This window comes from Thermobia domestica, chromosome 2 (assembly GCF_964235325.1).
Source record: "Thermobia domestica chromosome 2, izTheDome1.hap1.1, whole genome shotgun sequence".
NCBI lineage: Eukaryota > Metazoa > Arthropoda > Insecta > Zygentoma > Lepismatidae > Thermobia > Thermobia domestica.
Genome location: NC_137455.1, coordinates 199,970,849 through 199,995,581, shown reverse-complemented (window position 1 = coordinate 199,995,581; position 24,733 = coordinate 199,970,849). Strand labels below are relative to the sequence as shown.

Below are 24,733 nucleotides of genomic sequence, written 5' to 3'. Positions count from 1 at the left end.
AGACGCGTAGCATTTCCAGGGCAATTTCTCATTCACAGATGCCTAAAAGCATTTTTAAAAAATCAAATTTAATTCAAATGTACTGGTAGTTACACACCTCCCGTCAGAAAATCCTGGATCTGGCTATATATATATATATATATATATATATATATATATATATATATATATATATATATATATATATATATATAAGAACATTTGGACTAATAACACAGATACAAGAGTTGATATCTGCCAAGTGAATCTTGTGGTGGACAAGTACCGTGTGCGTTGGTTTCCTCGGGGCGGGGTTCTCTCGTTTCCTCCCACTTTCTTCATTCCATCATTTCATTCATTACTCATCATCACCGTCTCCTTTAGCCTAACCGGCGTAAGCGTAGGAGGTAAAACTCAAAGATTTCATTTCATTTCACAAGAATTGATATGTATATAGTTTTTATTATTATTATTATTATTATTTTTAATGACAACTCTGAATAAATTTTTAGAATTTCTTAGTATAGCTGCTTTGAACGTCAACACATCTTCGAAAATAATAATAAACATAACTCCAATTGCTTATGCTATTGTTAGTGAATAAAGAAAAGGCAATACAGTGAAACCTCCCTTAACGGACACCTCTCAATAACGGACACCTCTATAATACGGACACAGTTTTTTGTCCCGGCAAATTTATACGTTCTCTTATGGAACAAAACCCTCCCTTTAACGGACACTCTCAGATACGGACGCGGACAGTCCTTTTATCCCCCAAACTTTCAATAACCTCTTCATAACGGACAGGAATTATTATCGGTTCCGCAATATATTACAGTAGACAGAAAAGCCTTTTCCCCACAAGTGTATCTATCATGAGTCTAGAACTGGTGAACCATCAAACAGAGCAGCTTCAAGCTGAACTTGAAATTCTTCTTTGTTTATGCCCACAATAAACTGCTTTCTGATGGAAATCCTAGAAAACCTTCAATAAGTAATAACACTCATGCAGGTCAGTCGTATGGCCAAGAATTCTACGCGAAAGATCTTCCCTTCCCTAACAAATTTAGCTCTTTTTCATCTGAGTCTTGCATCTTTCCCGACAATTTCTTAAATAACAAAATAATGTTTGTTTTACAATAACATTTTCAACGAGCAATGTTTCCTCTCTTACTTTTTTGGAAAAGTATCACTTTTCTTTTACTTATGACACTGGAACAAGTCTAGGTTTGGGGTTTTCCCGGCTTTCTTTTCACTTTCACTAAGAGGATATTCTTTGTGATTGGGACTGGGTCAATAAACATATGCACTTCCAATAACTTGCCTTTTCATCCAAGGAACGAATATATTAACACATTCCCCAGTAATAATATTATTTAAGAAATGAATTTCTTCTTCATCCCTCCCAACAATTCAAATGCGTACTAAATAGAATATTTTCATATTGAATTTTACGTATCTACGCTCATAGATAATGCAGTTACTGTATATTACTGCATACAATTACCATTGTGAAAAATTAAATTTCTGTAACCTCTCTGTAACGGACACCTCTCAATAGCGGACAAAAATTCATGTCCCATTAGTGTCCGTTATTTAGAGGTTTCACTGTATATTACGCTATACACTTGGATGACTCCAAAAAGGGAAAGTTATAGCTAGGGGGAATCTTCCTCTAATTTTTTGTTTCTTCTTTTTTAAATGCCTAGCCTTTTTTTCGACCTACATTTTCAGGTGATGCTCTCTAGTTTTTTGTTTGGTCTCATCGACCTATTGGCAAATCTTCTGATGCCTTTGGGCTGTGGTTCTGTCATGAATCTTGGCTAAATTGCCTTCCCATCTTCTTCTTCGAGCGACGTGACTGTCCTGGCCTCTCCCTGTTTCGCTCAATCAAAACCACACAATACATACATACAGAAGTCGATTACATCGTGACAAAATAAGTTTTACTAAATGAAAATTCCAGAGCGAAACATAACGGAATTTCTGCTATAGGTTATCATTAGTTATATCTTTAGAAGTATTTGCCCTTTTTCATTATACTCAACATTTTCCCCATTAACCAAAAGATATTTGGAATTGTGTCAATGAAAGGGTCATCAAGTATTGTGCTTTACGTTCTTGTGGGGATAAATGCCGCAATAATGTGAAAGAAGGAGAAGTCAAAAGTTTTAAATGTATTTTCTTTCGTCAAATCTAAACAATTTAATGAAGACCAACCTCTTCGCACTTTTATTAGTTCACATGCATGAGGTGGCATAAGATGCATATTGAGTTGAGGTTGAAAGTCTCCAAGTAATATTTGCCACAGGACGCGAAGTTGAGGATCGAGATGCAACATCATAATGAGGCTATGATTGATTGGAATATCTGCCAAATTGCAACCTGCGACAATTGCGGTAATGTAAAAACTCGAGACAATTGCGATCACTACTTTTCTTAAATAATTAAAAAATATAAGTTGTGGCAATTGTGACCAAGTTGTTAGTAATCCTATTTGTTCTTATATCAAATTTAGGGTTAATATTTTATATCGAGGATAAAAACTAACCAAAGACTGATGGGTGAGAAAATTACTCAGATAAAGGTATATATGACAACCTGATACATAGGTAGAGAATTACGATAGCACACTATTTATTGTATGACTTGCTTATGCTATTTATTATGCGTGAATCTCCAAGTATTAAACGCGGATTTCGAAGCAGCGGTCATATTAGTATTAAGAAAAGTGCTTCAATTAATGCATGCGAATGATTCCTTTTTTCATAACTATGAAGAATTGCTTATGGAGGAAAGTGCAGAACGTAAGCTTTATGTGTGAATATAGTAGTGATGATCAAATACTATTGATAATTCAAATGTGTGCAACTCTAGATTTTTGAAAGCACTTTAAGGCTGAAGTGGATGAAGGCTGGTACTTCATCCGTGGTAAAATTCCTGCTAGCAGGAAGTTAGAAGAATGTTGAATTATTTTGTGCATAGTCATAGGATACGAAGATACTTTTGTGGATATTTAAACTTGCTTCCAGCGGAGACATAGTGCTGTAGAGGGATAATGTATAATGTAATAAATGCATTACGGTAGACCCCATCTGAAGATACAATACTTGGTTTCCTGCTTCACGAATATGATTTTGATCAGAATGGAATTTAAACCTAAAAGGGATCAAGTAAAAGAAATTGTACATACAGATGAATGAGAGGATTGAGAGAATCGCTCAGAAACAATCTCCAGTGAAACTGACTACACATATTATGCTGATACCTCGTTGTTCATACATGGTATATAATAGTAGTAGTGCATAAATAAGTGAAGGCCACGAAGTGAAAATTAACATTGGTTTTAAAAAGTACCAAAATAGTTTCGCGTCTTGGTCGGAACTGGTCAACAAAAAAGGTTTTGTATATCATACTGACAACGTCAGACCGCATACATTTTTAATGACTAGTCAGATATTGATAGAGCTGGACTTAGATTTAGTGGGGCCCTAAGCTACTGAAGATAATGGGGCCCTTTATGTGTCCAGATGAACGTTGGACCCTATATACAAAAATGAAGAAACCAGTTATATTTTAGGAAGCAGGCTAGCAGGAGGAGCCCCATTCCTTAACCATAAGGGCTTACACAAACGAAGTAATGTAGTTATATGTAGATTTTATTTTATTGTTTTTCTTACATTTTGAAAATGTGTACTCAATTTTTCTTTAACTTTTGGGGCCCCCAAGAGCGTGGAGCCCTAAGCTATAGCTTGTTTAGCTTATACGTAAATCCGGCACTGGATATTGAGAAAACTTGGTTGGGAGGTTTAATGCATTTACCGTATAGCCCGGATCTGCCACCATCAGAGTATTATTTGTTTCGGTCCCTGCAGAACTCCCTGAACGATATTAAGTTAGTTTCAAAATATCCTGCAAAACCCGCTTGTCACATTTTGTTAACCAGATTCCATAGAAATTCTATAGTGACGGGATTATGATATTGCCGGAAAAATGGCAGGTTATTGAAGAAAATGGCGCATACGTGTGTTGTTTCATAAGGTTATGCTTAAATTACAATAAATGCATTCTCCAGTTTTACCTGCAAAGGCTCAATACTTTTTAGACAAAGTTAGATTCCTGGCGGGAGCTTATGTGGTTCGGATTCCACGTTAAACTGTAGGTCCACATCTCATATAGCCTCGCTGCTGAAAGGGACGCTAAAATAAAACAATCAAATCAACCTGATGTGTTAGCGAATATGTAATATTGAGAAATATAGTCTTGTTTTATGATGACTGTATATTACATATACGTAAGTTATAACGACTGGTTAAAATGAATGTATTTGCTTTAAGTCGGCAGATTATGCTTTTCTAAATAAGGCCGAAACATTTCTAACAAGATAAGAAGGATATAAATGGCAATCGGGAATTATAATAGAAGTCTATTTGATGTAAAAAAATGTACATTTATAAAAGTTCATATTTACGTGTTTAGTTGTACATTAGCATTTCTAGACAGAGCCCGTATGAGTCCTTCTTATACTGATAACGGTAACGTAATAGAAGATATTAAGAAAGTTGACCAGTCTATTGCTAAATCTATTATGTGAGATGTTCTGAACTCATGACTTCGAATATTCAATAAATATGTCCTTTCGTGAAAAGAGACGATGTTTAACGTTAATGAAGGAACTGGGAGACTTCAGTAAAGTCCATACAATGTATCCACCGCCAAGCCAGTTTAAAGAATCAAAGGCTAAATGCGTGACCTCACATTCTAAAGTTAAATGCTTTACCACTCAGCTGCGATATCAATACTTTTGTCAAACCTTGCACTTTGTCATAATAACTCTTACACACGATATTCAATTGACATTCATAAATAGGCAGAACAAGTACTTTAATATTCTGGTTGCCAGTTGGATGCTCTACCACTGATTATGAGTTACCAATGCCGTAGTCACTTTTCTGTGTATTTAGGAGATTATAGTTCGATTTTCTACCAGACTATTGACTAACTTTCAGTGTAATTTTGAAACATACAGGATATTGCATAGAATAAACATAAATCCATGGGGACGGCTACTCTGCCTACTATCAAAGAAGACTGACTTATCATATGTTTGTCGTACAAATTTGCATTACATAAGAGCCGTTGCGACACTCTTGATAACCTATTCTGTAAAGATTACATGCAAGAAATGACCTCGGAAAGGTGATAAATCTGACAAACTTACTGTAGCTACAATTCAAAGCGTATATTTGTATATGACTATAAGTATGGCTATACTCTAAATAGATAACTATGACTATATTCTAAATTTTAACAGGGTGTCCCGTTTTTTTCCCTGAAAATCTGAGAGCCTACTGATGGAGGAAAAAATCTAATAAATAGCGAGAAATGTTATATATATATACAGTGCGGACGTCACTCACGATGTTAGTTGGTGCACAGAGTAGAAAACGGATCTCAGTCAACTGACCTTCGAAGACCAAATATTTTGTGTCTGTGTACGGTGTTATTATGTAGCTTTTATTACTGATGTTTGCTCTAAAAATACTCTGGTTGTCATTTTGTGTGAAATCTTGAAGTAATGCAACTGTAAAGCAATAGACGCTTATCAAATTGCATCATATTCTTATAAATTTTGTGTCAGAATGGCTCATGGTCATTTTGAGTTTCACTCTCTCTTCAACTTTTCCTTCATTGTTATATCTTATATATATCAACAATATCTTATAAAATTGAAAGTGACTATGTTTGCTATGTTTGTGACTCTTAATCTCTTAAACCGCGCGACCGATCTCGATCAAATTTCCAACGTAGATGCAGTTCTGGCCTGGAAGTGTTTTTAGCTACAGTAGAAACTCGATTAGCCGTCACCCTCGGGACCGGGACCATGACGGTTAAGCGAATAGACGGATAACAGAAATATCGTTATAAACCTCTACAGTAAGTAGATTTAAAAGGTTCTGGAAGAAATACATAACCTTATACAAGTGAATAATACTTATAATGATTCAACAGGACCAGAGTAAACCGTATTCCTTCCATGTTACACTAATATAGGTTCGTCTTGAAAATAATTCATAGCAGTTTGGAATTTAATTTCTGGCATCTTGAGTGTTTCAAGACCATCCTTTTCTCCATAGGGGTTTCAGTACTGTACCAAGTTTTTGTGTGGAAACTAGCATGATCGGAAGTGACGTATGACTATTTCAGTCCATTTCGCTTACACTTTATTCCGTGCTCTGCACGGCTCATTTAAATTACAGTACTGTCCCGAGCAGTGACGGATAACAGAGAGTGACGGTTAATTGAGTTTCTACTGTATTTACTTTGACTGTACAATTTAGGGGAGAGGGAGGAAGGGGCATAGAAAAAATAAATAAAACTTAATAATTCTTGAACCACCCGACCATCTTGATCAAATTTCCAATGTAGATGAGATTTGGGACTGGGATGATTTTTATCATTTCACTTTGACGGAGCAGCGAGGGGGAGGGGGTGGAGTTGGAAATATACAAAAATCAATAAATATAAAAATAAAAGTGACTATGTTCGTGAATTAATTACTATTGAACCACCCAATCGATCTCAATAAAATTTTCAACATATATGAATCTCAAGCCTGGAAAGTTTTTTATCATTTCATTTTGACAGTAAATCTTAGAGAAGGGGGAGGGGAGGAGAGGAAATATATGAAAATGAATAAAACTTAATAACTCTTGAATCACCCGACTGATCTCCAACAAACTTTCAACAGAGATAAGGTTCAGGCCTGGGATGTTTTCTTCATTTCACTTTTACAATGCAACGAAGGGGAGGAGGGAGATATATGTCAAAAAAGTAAAAATAAAAGTGACTGTCTTTGTGACTTCATCACGTTTAAACCACCCGACCGATCTTAACCAAATTTTCAACATAGATGAGGTTCAGATATGAGGTGGTTTTTATCATATCACTTTAACTGTAGAACTTAGGGGAGGGGAGAAATCTATAAAAATAAATAAAATTTAATAACTCTTGAACCACCCAAACGATCTCGATCAAGTTTTCAATATAGGTGACGTTCGGACCTGAGGTGTTTTTTTATTATATTACTTTAACGGTAGAACTTAAAGGAGGATGAGAGGAGGGGAGAAATCTATAAAAATAAATGAAACTTAATAACTCTTGAGTCACCAGACCTATCTTGATCAAACTTTCAACATAGATAAGGTTCGGGCCTGGGATGTTTTCGTTATTTCACTTTTACGGTGGAACCTAGGGGAGGGGGAGGGGGAGATATACAGGTAAAAAGAATAAAAATAAAAGTAACTGGCTTTGTGGCTTCATCACGCTTTAACCACAGAACCGATGTTAATCAAATTTTCAATAAGGATGAAGTTCGGTCCTGGGGTGGTTTTTATGAATACGCGACAAAACGTACTAGCGACAAAACGTACCACCGACAAAACGTACCACTTACCCTGAGGGATGCTTGTGAAGGGTATTCTAAAAACACTTTAAATAATGACAAGCGACAAAACGTACCACTTGACTGGAGGGCTACTTGCGAAGAGTCTTCCAATCAGCCATCAAATAATGACAGGCGACAAAACGTACCACTTGATAGGACAGCATACAAGTATATATACTCGTATATCGGCCAAAATAAGGTTAAAAGTTGAACAGATTGGTGGTGAGAAAAGTACCGATGCAAGACCAACACTACGACTAAGGCTAAGACTAAGACCATGCCTGCAAGATTCTCGCAACACCAAGACCATACCTGCAAGATTCTCACCAGACCAAGACCAGCAAGAATCTTGCATATGCAATATTTGAATATTTGCTGATTTCCATCAGACGTTATCCAGGCTTTGGACCAGAGACGGATAGGTATTATTAGACGGGCGCTTTCTCCCACAAGGGCCACCAGCATCTCAATGTCACAAATCAAGTTGCACAGTTTTCTTTCTATAGTAAGTCAATAGTATTAACAATTGGCAATTAAAACCTGATATTCTTTCATCAGTATATTATTCTGAATTGTTCAAAATATTATATGAAGTTCAAGGAGAACGTAGGCCCTATACTGTATTACAGAATTAGCAGATGTTTTAGTGTACTAGTTTTTGATGCTACTGTATCTATCACTTTTGCATTCGAATATTTTTAAATAAATCTTTTCCAATAGACATCAACATAAATGTTTTCAAATGTTCCTGAGACATGGTACTCGTTAGCCTATTTTTAATGTATTTCAGTTTATTTCAGTTTTGAAAAATTTCTTTCACATGTTACCTGAGTTACGGGCAAAGTCAATTAAAATTTGTATGCTGGAAACCTGGATAAGTATTACTGCAAAATTTACAATTCTGCAAAATCAAAACGCAGCACATTGGACAATTTTGCAACACGTTTTGCATTCGCTTTCCTTGTAAACAAATGTATTTTCTCCTAATTCTGAATCACTTGCACCATCAGCACAGTCATTTTTTCTCGGTTGTGCTCGTCATCAAGACTGACTTTCAAGGATATCCACGTCCTTCAAAAATCCAAGAGAATACATTTATAGTATCCTTGGAAACTTCTTTACTGAAGTTTTTCAGAAAATATGTAAATTTATCGAAAGGCACGTCTGGAAGTTCTGGTACTAGGTTGAAGTGTCTAGGGTCCAAATAATCCATAAAGTACATTGCTTCTTGAATCCTGAAGAAATACTCGAAACTACCATGTCCAATATTGTGTTGAATGCGTCGATGCAGTTCCTGGTCACTGGATAGAAGCAGCTTCATCTTCATATTCACAGGAAAATCTTTGTCCGTCTCTGAAGGCGAATTGTCGACAGGTCAACAGAAAAAAAAAGAAATCACGTTCTAAGTCTTCAAATTTGTTATTGGCCCACTCTGCAAAGCTTAATGCTGCATTCTTAACGGATTCAAAATTATCTCTCTACTCTTTCACTTGGAACAGAGTAGTCTGCACCATCCGATAGGACTACACTAGCAGCACCCTCTATTTGGAGATAGTTTAACAGAGAGGTCGTCACTTGAAATATCTTAAGGAACATTTGTGCTGTCCGAGTTGTTTTGAACTTGAAAAAAATCTTTTGTATATCCTTTCCCTTTACACCTAGCTTTTGGTTTGATATTTTCTGTAGAAGCAATTTTCTTAATTATTATGATCAACTCTATATACAAAGCACTTTCTGGGTTCGAAAAATGACCAAACTTTTTCTGAAAAACAGTGTGTTTTCTACCACCTTGTTTCCGCAATAACTGTAAGACGCCTTTGTTAGCATTTGATCTTTCAAATGTCCATTTGCTGATAAGACTCACGCATAAATATCGCAGTCATTCAGCAGAACAATGACACAGAATCAATGCAATTTTTTATCAGATGACATGATTGAATATATGAGCGTAACATCACACTTTTAACTGAGTTTCTTAGTGGTTAAGCGGTTAGCGTATGCGCCTTTGTCGTGGGAGACCTGGGTTCGATTCCTGGCGGGAGCTCATGTGCTTCGGATTTCCCGTAAATCAGTATGTCCCGTCTAATATAGCCTCGCTGCTAAAAGGGGTCGTTAAACTTAAAATCAACAGAATCACACGTGTAACTGATCATAGGGAATTGAAAAAAATCCGAATATTGTCCTTGCATGTTACTTGAGCCATCGGTTGAATTTCCATTACACTTCTTAATATCAAGGTTCAACTTCTGCAGAATTTCCAGCAGTAAGCCGCAAAGACACTGACCTGTGGTAGATATGCATTTTACAATGACAACAATACTTTGTTTAACAACCATTTTAACAACATACCGTAAAACAACATAAGTTTCTTAGTGGTTAAGCGCTGAGTTTCTTAGTGGTTAAGCGGTTAGCGTATGCGCCTTTGTCGTGGGAGACCTGGGTTCGACTCCTGGCGGGAGCTCATGTGCTTCGGATTTCCCGTAAATCAGTATGTCCCGTCTAATATAGCCTCGCTGCTAAAAGGGGTCGTTAAACTTAAAATCAACAGAATCACACGTGTAACTGATCATAGGGAATTGAAAAAATCCGAATATTGTCCTTGCATGTTACTTGAGCCATCGGTTGAATTTCCATTACACTTCTTAATATCAAGGTTCAACTTCTGCAGAATTTCCAGCAGTAAGCCGCAAAGACACTGACCTGTGGTAGATATGCATTTTACAATGACAACAATACTTTGTTTAACAACCATTTTAACAACATACCGTAAAACAACAGAGCACTGGCCTGAAACTACTATATCTTGAGTAGTGTCTAATAGAACAGAAAATATTGAAGCTTGAGAGACTTCTTTCGAAATATCTTCTCTGATAAGTGTGTTGATAGCATTCAAAACAAAATTCACCGTGTTTAGTAAAAGTTATGCGACCACTATCCTGCTTACTTCCTCGTATATGACTCTTCTCGGTGACCTTATCTAAATTACTTTCAAGCGGAAGATCAAATTTGCTTAAGAAAGGAATAACATCCAAAAAGTTTCCATGATCTATAGCTGTGTCTTTCAGCTTATAGGCTGCTACATTTCCTCTGTAAATGAGCCCTCTTTTACCAATGAGTTTCTGCACTTTGACAACTCGATACATTACCTGTCTGTTGTTCTCAACCTTATACTACCGTTGTTTTACCTGTTCATGAAGAAGTAGTTTCTTAACATTATGTTCTCTTTCGTTAGATATGTATGCATCCACATTGGTCTAATGTATTTTGGAAGACTCGTGTTTTCTTACTCGCTGATAAACGTATTTAATGTTACGTTTGTTACGTACAGAACCTTTAAGAGAAGTTTGTTCGATCTGGAGAATAATCTGTAAACACACTGCAAAAAGAAAATGTTTGAAGTGGTACGTTTTGTCGCGGATTAAATATCCGAAATGTTTTAATTAGTCCAAGACAGGTTGTAATTTATATAAGTGGTACGTTTTGTCGTGGAATAAATATCAGAAATGCTTTAATTAATCCATGACAGGTTATCATTTATGACAGGTCGTCAAAAGTGGTACGTTATGTCGCGAAAATTCAAGTGGTACGTTTTGTCGGGACACCGGTTTTTATCATATCACTTTGACGGTAGACCTTAGGGGAGGGGTAGGGAAAGGGACAGATATATAAAAATAAATAAAACTTATTACCCGGTAACTCTTGAACCACCCAACCGATCTCGATCAAATTTTCAAAATAGGTGACGTTCGAGCTTGGGATAATTTTTATTATTTAACTTTGACAGTGCAACATAGGGAAGGGGGAGGGGGATGCTGGTATATATAATCAAAATGACCAATATCAAGGAGCGCTTTAATAATAGTAAAAAACGACTGAGTAATGAAACATATTACTATTTTTTCTTGATTTAACCCTGCGTAGCGGGTAATTGATGTTAGTATATATATATATATATATATATATATATATATATATATATATATATATATAATGTTACAAAAATAAGTTCAATTTCGACTGGAATCCCTCTATTGAAACCGTAATTTTTTGAGATCTATTACTTCCGGTTTTAATGTTGGATTTTTATAGAACAAAAACTGTGAGAAATGGCAATATTTAAAATATATATATATATATATATTGATCGAGAGAAATTGTTTTCTGATATAGATTGAACATCCCAAAAGTAGGTTCCAGCTCTTCCATTTATCTATCTGTTGGAATCGGAACTGATAAATCAATCACTTTTGAATATTGGAATATTAGAATATTGATCTCCTGTAGCTGAGAAATCTACCATAAATCCACAATGTGAAACGACAATCACTTATTTGTTTTGAAATTATTATTATCAACTAACAAGACATTTTTCCTTTCATTAAATGTGTAAGCACCCAAAATTCGTATATCAAATTTAATTAATTCATTTTTTTTTTAATTTTTGAAGTTAAATTATTATTAAGATTTTGAAAGTAACCAATTTTACAGGATCATCTTACTGGAAAAAAAAATATGATGAAATCTTTCAGTTTAAAGTCCCATGATTATGCCCTTTAGGCTAAAGGAGACGATGATTAAAGCAAGTGAATGATGATGGAGGAGTTGGTGGAATGAGAAAGTGGGAGAAAAATGGAGTACCCCGAGAAAACCCACTTACGCGATGTTGTTCACCACAAACCTACTTGATCGAGGATCGAACCAGGGACTACACGCACCAGAGTAAGAGCTCTAACACTGAGCCACCGTGCCCGGATTTGCTTACTGAAAATAGAATGACATATCGTGACGATACTACAATTTGTATTTGAAATTTGAAAGTACTTCTGTTTGTTTATTTGTCGAAGAGATTTCAGTTAAGCAGTAATTTACTTTTGCAAATGAAAGTAACTTGTAAAGTATATTGTATTTATGCAGTAAGAAGCTTTATTATATGTCTTTTTTTAATATTCTGTCACTGTAATACAATCATTCACAGAACTAGTCAAGCGAATGACCGCAAATACACCATAAAATGAACTTAAATATTCTTATCCTATAAATACAAAGGAAAGAACAAAGGCTTACAAATTAAACATATATTATATAAAGACATGGCAGTCTCAATGACAGATTCTTGTATACGTATATATGTGTTATTGTAAAGTATTAACATTGCGGCATGTTGAGAGAGTACAGAGAAATTGTGTTAAAATGGGTGTGGGTATGAAGCCGCTATAAAATCTCAATGTGTCCATTTGCAAGTACGTGCAAACAGATCTTGTGTTGATTGATATAAAGATTTTGCTGCAATCATGCAAAGTAAAATATAGTTTATGTGACAATGGGAGTCCAACCCACGTCCTATCTATATACACGAATAAAAAAAAAGTAACACACGACGCGAATCTTTTGTTGTTGAGTCGTTTGAAAGGGTATAAATTTCTCTAGTAAAATTGTTGCACTTAGTATCTTGTCGCTATGTTTATACCTCCATACATACATCCCTCCCCCGTCCTTTGACAAGTACGGTTAAATAAAAGTGCAATGAACTATGGAAAATAATCATTTATCAATTACAAGTTCATTTCCTTGCAGAAACCTCTCTTTTTGGAAGCCAGAATGACCAGTTTCTTCTGAATCAAATCCTAAACGATTTAGCATAAATTATTTGTATTCAATTACTGACCATTCTTCATTATTCTATACAATAGATGCACTCATAATCACATACCAATGCGTTGATTTGCACTTATGTGCAGATTGTTACAAATATTTTCTTGTGATGATGCATAACATTTGTTTATTTTGAGGATCATATGAATCAAATACTGATTTTCTTAATATACTTAATATGTATTTCTTAATATAGCCTATATAGTTGGATATTCATGCCAACATAACTTTTCTTCTTTTGGCCCATTAATGTATTTGGAGATTTATTTTCCCGTTTTCTTTTCTTCTTCAACTCTAGTTGTCACTTGCTTTTTCAAATCGAATTTGCATTATACCGTATATAACTTGCCATCATCATCATCATCATCATCATAGGTATTCTGCCATTATTGGCAGGTCACTTGGTGCAACTGAGAAGCTACTATGCTTCACGGTCTTCCGCTAACCTCTTTGTCTTCAAGTACGATTTCTCTATTTTGATATCGTTCCATTAGTTGTAGTCTTTTTCGCCTCCTCCCTCTCTTTCCTGCGACTATACTTTCTAAAACGTCCCTCATGATAGTTTCTTCTTAGCCAATGTCCCAATTATTTTCTCTTCCTCTTCTTAATAATATATAAAATTATTCTTTTCTCCCCCACCATTTCTAACATCCTGTCATTTGTTTTCCGCTCGACCGAGCTAATTCTCTCCATTCTTCTCCACACCTACATTTCGAAAGCTTCCAGTCGTTTCTAATCATTTTTACGTAATGTTCCATGTTTCTACCTCATACAGTGCAGTACTCCACAAGAAGCATTTTAAGAGTCTTTTTCTCAACTCAAAAGGTCCTACAAAATAATATTTTCTTCCTGCTGAAGGCTTCTTTTACTATTACTATTCTTGTTTTTATTTCATGTTCACATTTCATATCATTACTAATAATATTACCCAGGTAGTGAAAGTATATAACTTGAACAACATTTAATTTTCATTATTGAATATATATATATTGTGTCATTTTGTTATTGGATACAAAAATTGTATGAGACAATTTTCAAGGAGTGAGGGGCATTTAAATTGATTTGAAGAAGAAATCATTAAAATCAAGTCAACCATTAAGAATGAAATAATAATTCAAAGAAACCATAAATATAAACTTCCCAAATAAATCAATGAGCTAAGTAAAACAAAGATGGCAGAGGCATCTTTCACCGTTACTGACATACTGATTGGATTGTCACTTTCATTGTACTAATTTGAATGATTACAGTTTTAATGTATCTTATTCATATAGAGTCTATATATGTATAAGGCACGGACCTATAACTTAACGTGAGATCCTAAATCACATATACATCTGCCAGGAATCGAACCCACTTCTTTCGAAACATAGTCGAGAAGCCTAACCATTTTGGCACTTTCTGAATTATTTATTGTCACACTGAGGAAAAAAATCGTATGTGGCTTACGTAAAAACATAGGTTATATGTGTAAATCCTGTAATTTTTGGACTTAACGTACAACAAACATATAACTGAAAAACTATATTCTGTACGTACTTTCCGTATGTGTTCCGAATAAATGTACTTTCCGTATGAACGAAAAAAACTGTATATAGGCGGTCAGGTTCTCTTATATAGATGGACATATGTAATATCCGGAAGGCTGTTAGATGTCGTACATTTCGCAACGGCATGATGTAACATCTAAAGGCAGTACATATGTAGGATATGTAACGTATGCCCCGTACCGATTTATGTAGTAAGCAAGAGGATACCGTATATTTGTATAATATACCGCTGTCCGGAGAACGGATTTTTCTCAGTGCAGCTGCAAGTTGTTCAACTTAATTTAATTTTATTTGGATGACAAAATGTTTTCATCATTATCCTTTGACATATTGAAATTGAATGAAATGCATAGTTTTACTTCCCATGCATATGCTGGTTAACGGAGATAGATTACTAACGAAAATGAATAATAATGACAAAATTGGTGAATTAGCACGTGGGAGAAAACTGGAGGACTGCAAGAAAATCCACAAACTGCATGTTGTCCACCACAAACTTACGTAGCCTGAGATCGAACCTACTACACCTTGTATCATAGACGAGCACTTTACTACTGAGCCACCGTGCCCCCTTTCTTACCTATTGTTCACTTGTCTGATAAAAAGAGTAAATGCTCAATCCTCAATATGTTGAGTACTCTTTCAATTTAAGTTTACAGAAGAACAGATAAATTAAGATATCTTAGCTTGTTAGGTTGTAACGGTTTAAAGGTTAACGTACAAATCTTGTAAGGAGAAAAGGGTTAACTTATAAATTTTTTGTTCTTATATTGTGGCTGAGGTGGAATTACGTCATTACGTGAAAGTCTGTCGAGACTAAAGCCAAAGGACGTGACTTCAAAGAAAGTGATTTCTATTGCCCTGAAGTGGAATGAGATGTTTTAATTCCTGTTTTCTTTTCTGGCTAAGTAAATTGTGGGCACCTCCTGATACAATCTAGTACATGTAGTAAGATCTGTCTCGTAACAGGATGTACCAATTTTATATTAAAGAAAAAATGTAAATTATATCAAACTCTTTAACTACCAGTTTTTAGAACATGATATTATGCATTCCAAACGCAAAGTTCTCTTATAATTGAAATGTATGAAATGTAGGATATACGACAGGGTTTTTTAAGCAAAGCCACAGCAATCAAAAATGAAAGGTGTTTTCTAAATTATGGTTTTTCCACGAATACAAGATTATTAGTTGAATTTTATAGCTTCTTCTTCTGTTTTTTAATAGTACAAAAATTCAAAGATAAATATTAATAAACTTGTATGTTATAACATAACATTTGTATAACAAATGTATAACATAACATTTTAGTTAGGAAACGCATCATTATCATTTGCATTCTGTCATCATTGGCTGATCACTTGTCAGAATTTGAGAATACTTCATGCACTACGGCAGTATTTTTTTTTTATCTTTTCCACTCTGATACCCGTCTTGAAGGATATTGAACTTAACGAAACCAAAGGTATAAAGAAAATTTCAATGTTACTTCAGACATTGGTGTAGTTATAAGATTTTTCTTGGAACTTCTGATAATTGTGTATAATTACCCTCCAGGAGGTCTTGTTATAATAATGTATACTCTCGTTTTTATGTTGAATTCTGAATATAGTGTTGCTCACCAGAAGTGATTTAAGGCTGTCTCGTTCTGAAAAGTGTAACTATTTCTATTGAAAGAGACATGTCTCGTCCCATATACAAGCTTGTCAAGAAAATCCTGTCTTTTCTAGTCTCGTGGGTAACACTAATTCTGAACTACCCTTCTCTTTTTGCCGTTACACTATGCTTGCCAACTTAATAGCAATCGCATCTTAGCCTATTTTAGGTCTCATCTCCAGATTTGAAAGGTATAAGTTGAGAGTCCGCATTCACTATCACATTGTAGCAGCTACTTGATGATCATAGGTGGGCTTCCTCATGAGGTTATCCTTGAACATCACTACCCCAACGTCAATGCGTAAGGTTGAGGGATTCAGAGAAGACGTGAGGATGAGGGCGAGTGAGTTTGAGGTATGGTCAGGGGTCGTGGGTGTGAGGACGAATGAGGTTGAGGAAGAGCGCGCTTTGGAGAAAGTGCCCATTTACGTTTATGACATCCAAATTTCAAAGTAGTATTCTGGAAAAAAAAAAAGGAAGTATGGTGGACGAAATAGAGCCAATATTAAATATGTAAACACAATGCAAAGTAGCTTTTTGTCAACTGAAATAAACTTAACACATTATTGTTAACATTATTAAACTTAACACTTTCGAAATGGGAAGGCATCAGTGTTCTAGGGGTGAAGCTAGCCCATCCTGATGCTCCTTAGTTATGCTTACTCCAGAAACAACAAAATACAATATTTTTATACTCAGGAAATGAATGTAGGTGATGTGCTTCCTTCCTCCTCCTCCTCTCTCTCTCTTTTTAATAATTTAGGAATGGTTCAATGGCAATTTATTTAAGTGATAATTATGAATATGCATCAAGACACTTCTTATAGTTTATTCCATTTAACTACAAAAAATTATCTTGTTTCACTCCATCATAGTGAAGAATAACTTAATGATTCATCCGAAATTTCAGAATATTCATTCTTTAATTACCCCCCCCCCTCCTCCACTCCCATAAATTGCTAAGTTGTGTGTATCAGCTTCAATCTATTACATGAATTTTGCAACTCACCAAATATTCCGACTCGCTGTGGTCTTTGCCTTTGTATCTTCTATCGCGTCTATCAGAATATAATTTATTCTGTCAAACACTGTTTTAACCAATTTCTTTTCCTATTTTTCATTAACCTTTAAAATTGTTATTTTCTTCCTTCCCTATAATTCGTAATACTTACTACATTTCCCTTCAACTAACCACAATCTGAATTCATTAACGTTTTCAGTGTAAATTCGTCAGTGTTTAACACTACGTCTGTAAGTTAAACATTACGTTATAAATTTTATGACGGACCGCTTGACAATGATGAACTTCGTGAAATACTCACTTTTTTTTTTATAAAGAATAATAGCTTTCTGTGAGTGCTCACTAAAAATGCATTATGAGGTTCTAATATTGTGAATGTATTATTATTATTATTATTATTATTATTATTATTATTATTATTATTATTATTATTATTTACATTAACATTTCGCTACAGAAAAAAAGAAAACGCAACTAAACTCTATACCTGTGAAATGCTAACTTGTATCTTGCGTAGATGCCATAACACAAGACGTATAAGATGCACATTGGTGCTTAAAATCTTCAATTGATGCACTTTGCATACTCTAAGTAGACTTGAAAAAACGTTAATGTAGACATAGTTTTACTGTGTTTCTGTACGTTAATGTACATTATTAATTCGTATTTAGTTCCTTTGTTATATATAACATAATCATATTTTTTTTTCTTTTCCGTTTTTTAGGAGATAACTTGCGCTACCATGCGGTGGTTTCGCAAAACTTCAGATCCGTCTCCGAGGTTGTTGTCCCTCTCCCCTCTCCGCTATGAAGAGGACGTACTATGTGACGTAACATCTGCCTCATATTGTGAACACCAAACTCTTTCCGATACGTATGATGCCATCGATGGAGAGGACGTCACTGCTCTTTGTTACGAAGAATTAGGTAGGTACCTACGTGAGAAATATCACATATAGACTAAATGATGATTTATGAGTGATGTAAGTGTAAATAATTATATGAGGTGTGTCAACAGTAGAGACTGTTGAACAAATGCATTTTGAGCAAAGAAAACAGCCTTATAATTTACATATTTGTTTACGAGTTTATTTTATCAACAATATTCCAGATATCGTTCGCAAAGCTCCGTTCTCCACTGAATGAATCCACTATGATCTAGAAAGGAGTTTAGTAAAGAGATGTAGTCTAATTAGAATTACCCTGGTAACATACACTTGGTTCATCTGAGTATAACCATTCAAGAAACACTAACTCAGAAGCTTTCAACTATAAGGCGAGAATGCTAACCGTTAATGTATTTCCATTCGATATGATTAATGATAATAAACTAGCTGGATTATTTTGCCTTATATGAGATCAAATTAAACGGAAATATTTGAAACATATGGTGTTCTCTACTCTCTGGTTTCATGCCCGTGAGTCTTCTCGGAATACTCCCGTTTCCTCCCACTTTCTCATTTCATCAAATCTTTCCATCATCACCCGTTTGCTTTAAGGGTCTTCACTACTGCGAAATTAAACTACCGCTAATTTTAGAGTTTTTCTGTAATATCTTCAAAACAAATAAAAATATCCGAAAAGCAGAAACGTAGTGAATTAAACAATACGATTTTGCGTGTGATGCCGTTATCATAACTCATCTATCTGCTTTCGATTTGCAACTGTAGATAGATTTAACAATTTTTGCGGATTCTGTAATTAGCGGCACACCAAAAGCAGATAGGTGAATTGTAGTAAAGGTATCACATGCAGAATTGTATTGTCTAGTTCACTACGTTTCTGCCTTTCGAATATTTTTATTAGTTTTGAAGATATTACAGAAAAACTCTAAAATTAGTGGTACTTTAATTTCGCTGTAGTGAAGGCCCTTAATCATCGTCTCCCTTAGCCTAAACGGCATAATCGTGGGACGTTAAACTGAAAGATATCGTTTCATTTATCTACTATCTATTTGAGGAAACTCGTCGACGAGAGTGCCAGAGAGTTGGCCTTAATGAAATTTCCGAAAGTTGGGATGTATTAAATCCCTTTCTTATATTTGAATATACCCCTTCCTTCTCCTAAACGAGTTTTTTAAAAATGGTCCTATAAATGAATTTTAATAAATTCAAAAATGAACTGATTAAAAAAAAAGTATTTTAAAGGATCATAATTACGACGAAAATTTTAACTCAAAGATGAATTAACTAAAATTATGACTAATGGCTACTCTTGACGGAGGCCCCCATTGGTAAAAAATTAAAATGTTAGATAATGTACCGTTACAAGCTAAGGAAAGAAACGTTTCCTGAAGTCCTATTCTTGTATACAAACAATTAAGACATTAGGTAAGTTTTATCTTTACCTTGTTACGATAAAATCTTAGTTTTCATTGATGCAACTTTTCTTTACAGGCACCATTGATAGTAACGAAAATAATTTAAAAATAAGCATAACGAAGTTAAAGTGCGGCGAAAGATTCAAAATGAATTTATTTGGATTTGTACATATGTTGCTTCACCTTTTCTTTATTTGTTGTCTCCCTAGAATCAAAATGTGATTATGTGAAGCCTTTAACTATCCTGAGATATCAATACAAAGGCATATTGGTAAATTTTTCATTGAAGTCGATCCAGTTTACAAACACCAACCGTTAGAATCTCTTTACTAATAAGTGAAGCACTGAGAAGTTGCCGTCGACTCTGGTAGTAGCAAAAACTTCACAGTCGTGCCCCATGGTGTCGCTACAGTCCGTAGTAAACTTACGGATTCAGAGCTACAATTCCCGTTATATTTCAAAAGAGTTGCTGTTATTCCTATATATTAATAACAACGGATACTTTGTAATTTAGACACACTTTATTCAACAGTTTCGTGGTATAATTAAATTAGAGTTGAGTACATATTTGAACTATGAGATTTGTATCTCTACATTCCTTGAAGGATAAAATTCTTTAGAGAAATGAGAGCTTTATTTGTTTAAATAATAGTATCGATAATAAATTTGAACACTTTTTGTTTTCCAATATAAGCTTACTCCTAATGTATGTTATAAACATATATCAGAAAGTGTGGGTACCTATGAAATTCCTCATCCGAAATATTAATTTATTTCGAACACTTTTTTTTTTTTTTTTGTATTTTGCAGTCTCATGTTGAACATCTCACCATATATATACTTAATATTTTCGTAACCTGTGTCCTAAAATTTAGTTGTATAAATTATACTATTTTCTCACTGTTCTGTTAAAATATAGAGTGTTATGAAGTAATACAAATATTTTTGTGAAATCTAAAGATTTTTTAAAAGTCTATTATATGGTAAACCTAGTAAAAAGCATCAGAATTTGTCAGCATATCTTGATTTTTACTTTCTCTAAAACAAAACATTTTTTCTTGGGCGGTGCAACTGGGAGATACGAGAGGGAAAAATGTCTGTTTAGCGTTAATTTTTATTTATTTATTTATTTATTTATTAGCAATGTAACATCTCATTATTCTATTTGCACAATCCTCAAGCAAAGACAGTAATAGAAAACAAACAGCCCTGATATTTGCAAATATGTTTTTGTATGGCACGCTTACGTGTAGCCGAATACTTACCAAGAGTACTTTTGACAGTGTAGTCTAGGGGGGGGAGGGGATAACATTATTATTTATTCGCTTACAGGAAGGGGAAAATTGTATTTAAGTAAATGCTAAATGTTTTGCTTTGCTCCTATGTATTTTTCTTCTTTACGCAGAGTCTACTATATTATTTTTGTATATTTTTAAAAAAGTATTTAAGTTGACTTCATCAAAATAAATCAAATCAAATCATAATATAATTAAAAAAAATATAACAATAATAATCGTAAGTTAGGTTTTTGAAAAGAACATTCTCTATTACCAATCAACACTGAAAAACTGCAAATTTTAAAATAAACGTAACATTATATTAACTACTAGCAAAACGCAATGAAATCAAAAGGAAACTTAATTGCTTTGTTAGTTTTACATCCTAGTTGTTTTACAACCACTGATTCTGTATATCTATATAGTATGCACTACATTTTATTTATTATCTTATTTTCTTTCTTCTAAGTTATTTATAGGAAAAGACATTTCTTGATGTTGTTGCGTAGACTTATTTAACAACTAATGCCTTGAGTAGTAAACCTCATCCGGGAAGTTATGATTTAATTGGTAGATTTGTACTCACTTTCCTCTTCCTGTACGTATATCTTCTCATTATATTTGTACTTTCCATTTCATTTCAATCGTGAAGGAAATCTTTAGAGAATTTTCCAAATTGATACGTAACATCTAAAAATAGTTAAATGTTAAATTAACACCTCTTTTGAAGTATTGATGCAAAATTAGCATTGAAACGTGTGGCAACTTGTCTGAAAATTATAGTCAAAAATTGTATAATTTTTGTTATTGTATTATATTATTATATTGTATTATATTATATTATATATTGTATTATTGTATTATATTGTATTATATTATATTATATTGTATTATTGTATTGTTATTATATTAAAAATTGTATAATTTGAGTTAATATTCTTAAAACGTAACTTCGATGCTATTCTAAGTGAGAAAATGCTTTCAACGTGAAATCAAGTTTTCAAATTAATATACTACAATTACGTATCGAAATGTGTGTATGCAGAAGAATGGAAAGAATTAGCTGGATCGAACGGTAAACGAACGAGGAAATATTAGGAATAGTAGAGTAGAAAATAATGCTAGATGAAATGAAAAAGAGGAAGAGAAACTGGATTTAGTCATTGGCTGAGAACGAATTGTTTCTTCAAAAGATAGAAGGTATAGAGGGGAAAAGAGGAAGATGGTGAAAAAGGATACAGTTGATGGACAGTTTTAAAACAGAAAAATTCTTACCTAGAGACGAAGAAGTTAGCTGAAGACCATGTCGGATCGAAGTTTTTTCATTTTGCGGCAAGTAATCTGCAAGTAATAGTAAAATTCCTATGCTGATGATAATATGACAATGAACACCTATAAGCTAAAGGAGAGGGGACTTATGAGACCAATTACGATCAAATGGCAGTAATCGAAATGTTCAAATTAACGAAAATCGGAGAATTTGGAGAACTCTTTCACAGTATATATTTGTTCATATCCTTGGATTGAAACCATGACTGCGCAATATACCACAGTGTGATATCACTGTGAAATGTGATTATACAGTAAAACCTGTCTTCAACGGACCCTTTATTAAACGGAAAACTGTCTTAAACGGAAATATTTCACGGTCTCATGAATTTTGGAGAACAAAACGTGTAAAACTCCCTTCATTAAGCGGAAACTGTGTTACGCGGACAACGGAAAGAAAAATAAACATTTAACGGAAAATTCTGAGTTCCGGACTACAGCGTTTAGAAGATGTTTAGACATTCTGTGAGACATATACATTACACTGTCTGCGATAAAATGTTCGTTCTTTTGTTAAATATTTCTGGACAGTGTAGAACTTCCCCAATCATTACTCATATTCACCCCCACAAATTGTCCTTAATCCCCGCAACTTTATCAATGTCGGAAAGAAGAAAACGAGATAGAGGAAGAAGAGGAATACGATATTGAGTTCGAAGAAAAGTGTAGAATAAATACCTATCAAGATTCTCTCAGAAGTTTAAAGGAACTGCAAAAATTTGCCTTACGAGAAAATGATTATGATTCACTTAGTATAATTTCTCAAGCTAAATTTTATGCGGAAAGTCAAGCAGCTAAGCAGCAATGTAAACAGAAAACCCTGCTTGGCTATTAGAAAAATAAAGAAAACTTGTGCATAGCATATTTTGTATTCATTTGTGTGTGTGTGTGTGTGTTTATTCGTAGAAGAAAGAAGTACTGTAATCGAATAATGTACGTACAGCAATACATTTCCTCAGTATGCCCCTTTATAAGCATGTATTTAAAAAAAGAAAGAAAGGAAAGGTCTACCTCCACTAAGCGGAAACCTGACTTTAACGGAAACTTTTGCAAGTCCCGCTCGATTCCGCTAAAGACAGGTTTCACTGTATATGTTTGTTTCTTTTGTTACAGGCAACAAATAATGCCTACAAGACGAAACCAGATGAAAAATAAGTTTTTATAGCATTCTCGTCTTGATCTACGGATAATTCTTTCGTTTTGTTACAATTTTCGAAAAGAAAGCTTTTCTCCTTTAGTTTTGCAAATTAATGTACAAAATTTATGCCCTGATTTTTTTTTAAACTTAATTCCATCTACAAGTAACAGAATCTTTCCGCGTCACGACAGGCCCATGAAAGGCGTGATATAACAACGTTTAAACCACATTTATTATTTGAGTGTATTATGTAAAGACTTAGGAGTGGGATCTTTCTATCATTTTATCAATTTATAGATTTTATACTAGAAACAATATAAAACTAAAACAGTGTTTGGGGTCTAAGACCAAGGTGAACTAATGTTGCCCACCAGACTCGTTAAACTTCTAGTCTCGTCTCGAAAGGGATATGAGAATTGAGACTAGACGAGAAATCTCTCGTCTCGTGGACAACATTACAGGCAATTAATTTGATAATTATAACATAATTAATGTACTTCTGTACAACTGAATAGTTAGCTCCCGTGCTTCTAATTACACATACTCCTGGATTCGTTTCAGAGTTGATCTCTCATAACTTTTAGGTATTGATCCACGGCATTTGGTGATTGGGAGCTCCTTCGTGGCTAAGTGATTAGTGTACGCATCTTTGGCATGGGAGACCTGGATTCGATTCCCAGCAGGAGCTCGTGTGGTTCGGATTGCACGTTAAGCTGTAGGTTCACGTCTTATATAGCCTCGCTGCCGAAAGGGACGCTTAAATCAAATCAAATTAATCAATCAATTTGGTGATTGGGGATTTACTCTGCTTAAGAGTCTTCTTCTCTGTGCTCTCCATCGCATTACATGGCTAGTGAATAAATTAAAAAAAGAAACAATAAAGAATATCAACACTTTAGAAGCTGATTCAAATAGCCTACTATCTACAAAATATTATAAAACAAACAAATATCTGCCTCCAGGTCTTTTCTTTTATGGTACAAATGTAGATGTGCACTTTATGGCGTTGTAATTGTCAGGCGCTCAAATTTCAAGTTTATATGGAAGGTCTTGAACATAAATGTTACTTCATTTAATAATATTTTTACAATTAAATCGTCTTTTTTTCTTAAATATTCTAATACTGTTTATCGTTATTATTTCAAAAGAAATAACTGTGCTAAAAATTGTAAAGAAGGTCACGCAAAATTTTAATTTCGTCTGGTAGATGTCAACCGCTAAATGATGTGTGCTGCCATCTAACGACAAGTTATGTAACTACTAGTATTGTGCAATTATACAGCTTTGTATGCATAGTCACTGTTAAAGTCACCCTTACCTATGAAGATCTTAACGGAAGACCCCATTAACGAACTCGGGCGATAT

General features: G+C 34.3%; 1 protein-coding gene across 4 annotated transcripts in view; it reads left to right on the top strand.

Moving 5' to 3' along the window:
* LOC145678353 (uncharacterized) overlaps positions 1–24,733 on the top strand; it is a 241,160-nt gene that overhangs the window by 167,844 nt on the left and 48,583 nt on the right. For 3 of the 4 annotated variants that reach the window (XM_081748404.1, XM_081748405.1, XM_081748402.1), the window contains exon 2: positions 18,030–18,231. In XM_081748404.1, coding sequence (XP_081604530.1) covers positions 18,030–18,231 — 202 coding nt within the window. Of the gene's footprint in view, positions 1–16,523; positions 16,639–18,029; positions 18,232–24,733 lie in introns of those variants that run through there. The other variant, XM_081748403.1, reaches the window with a different exon arrangement.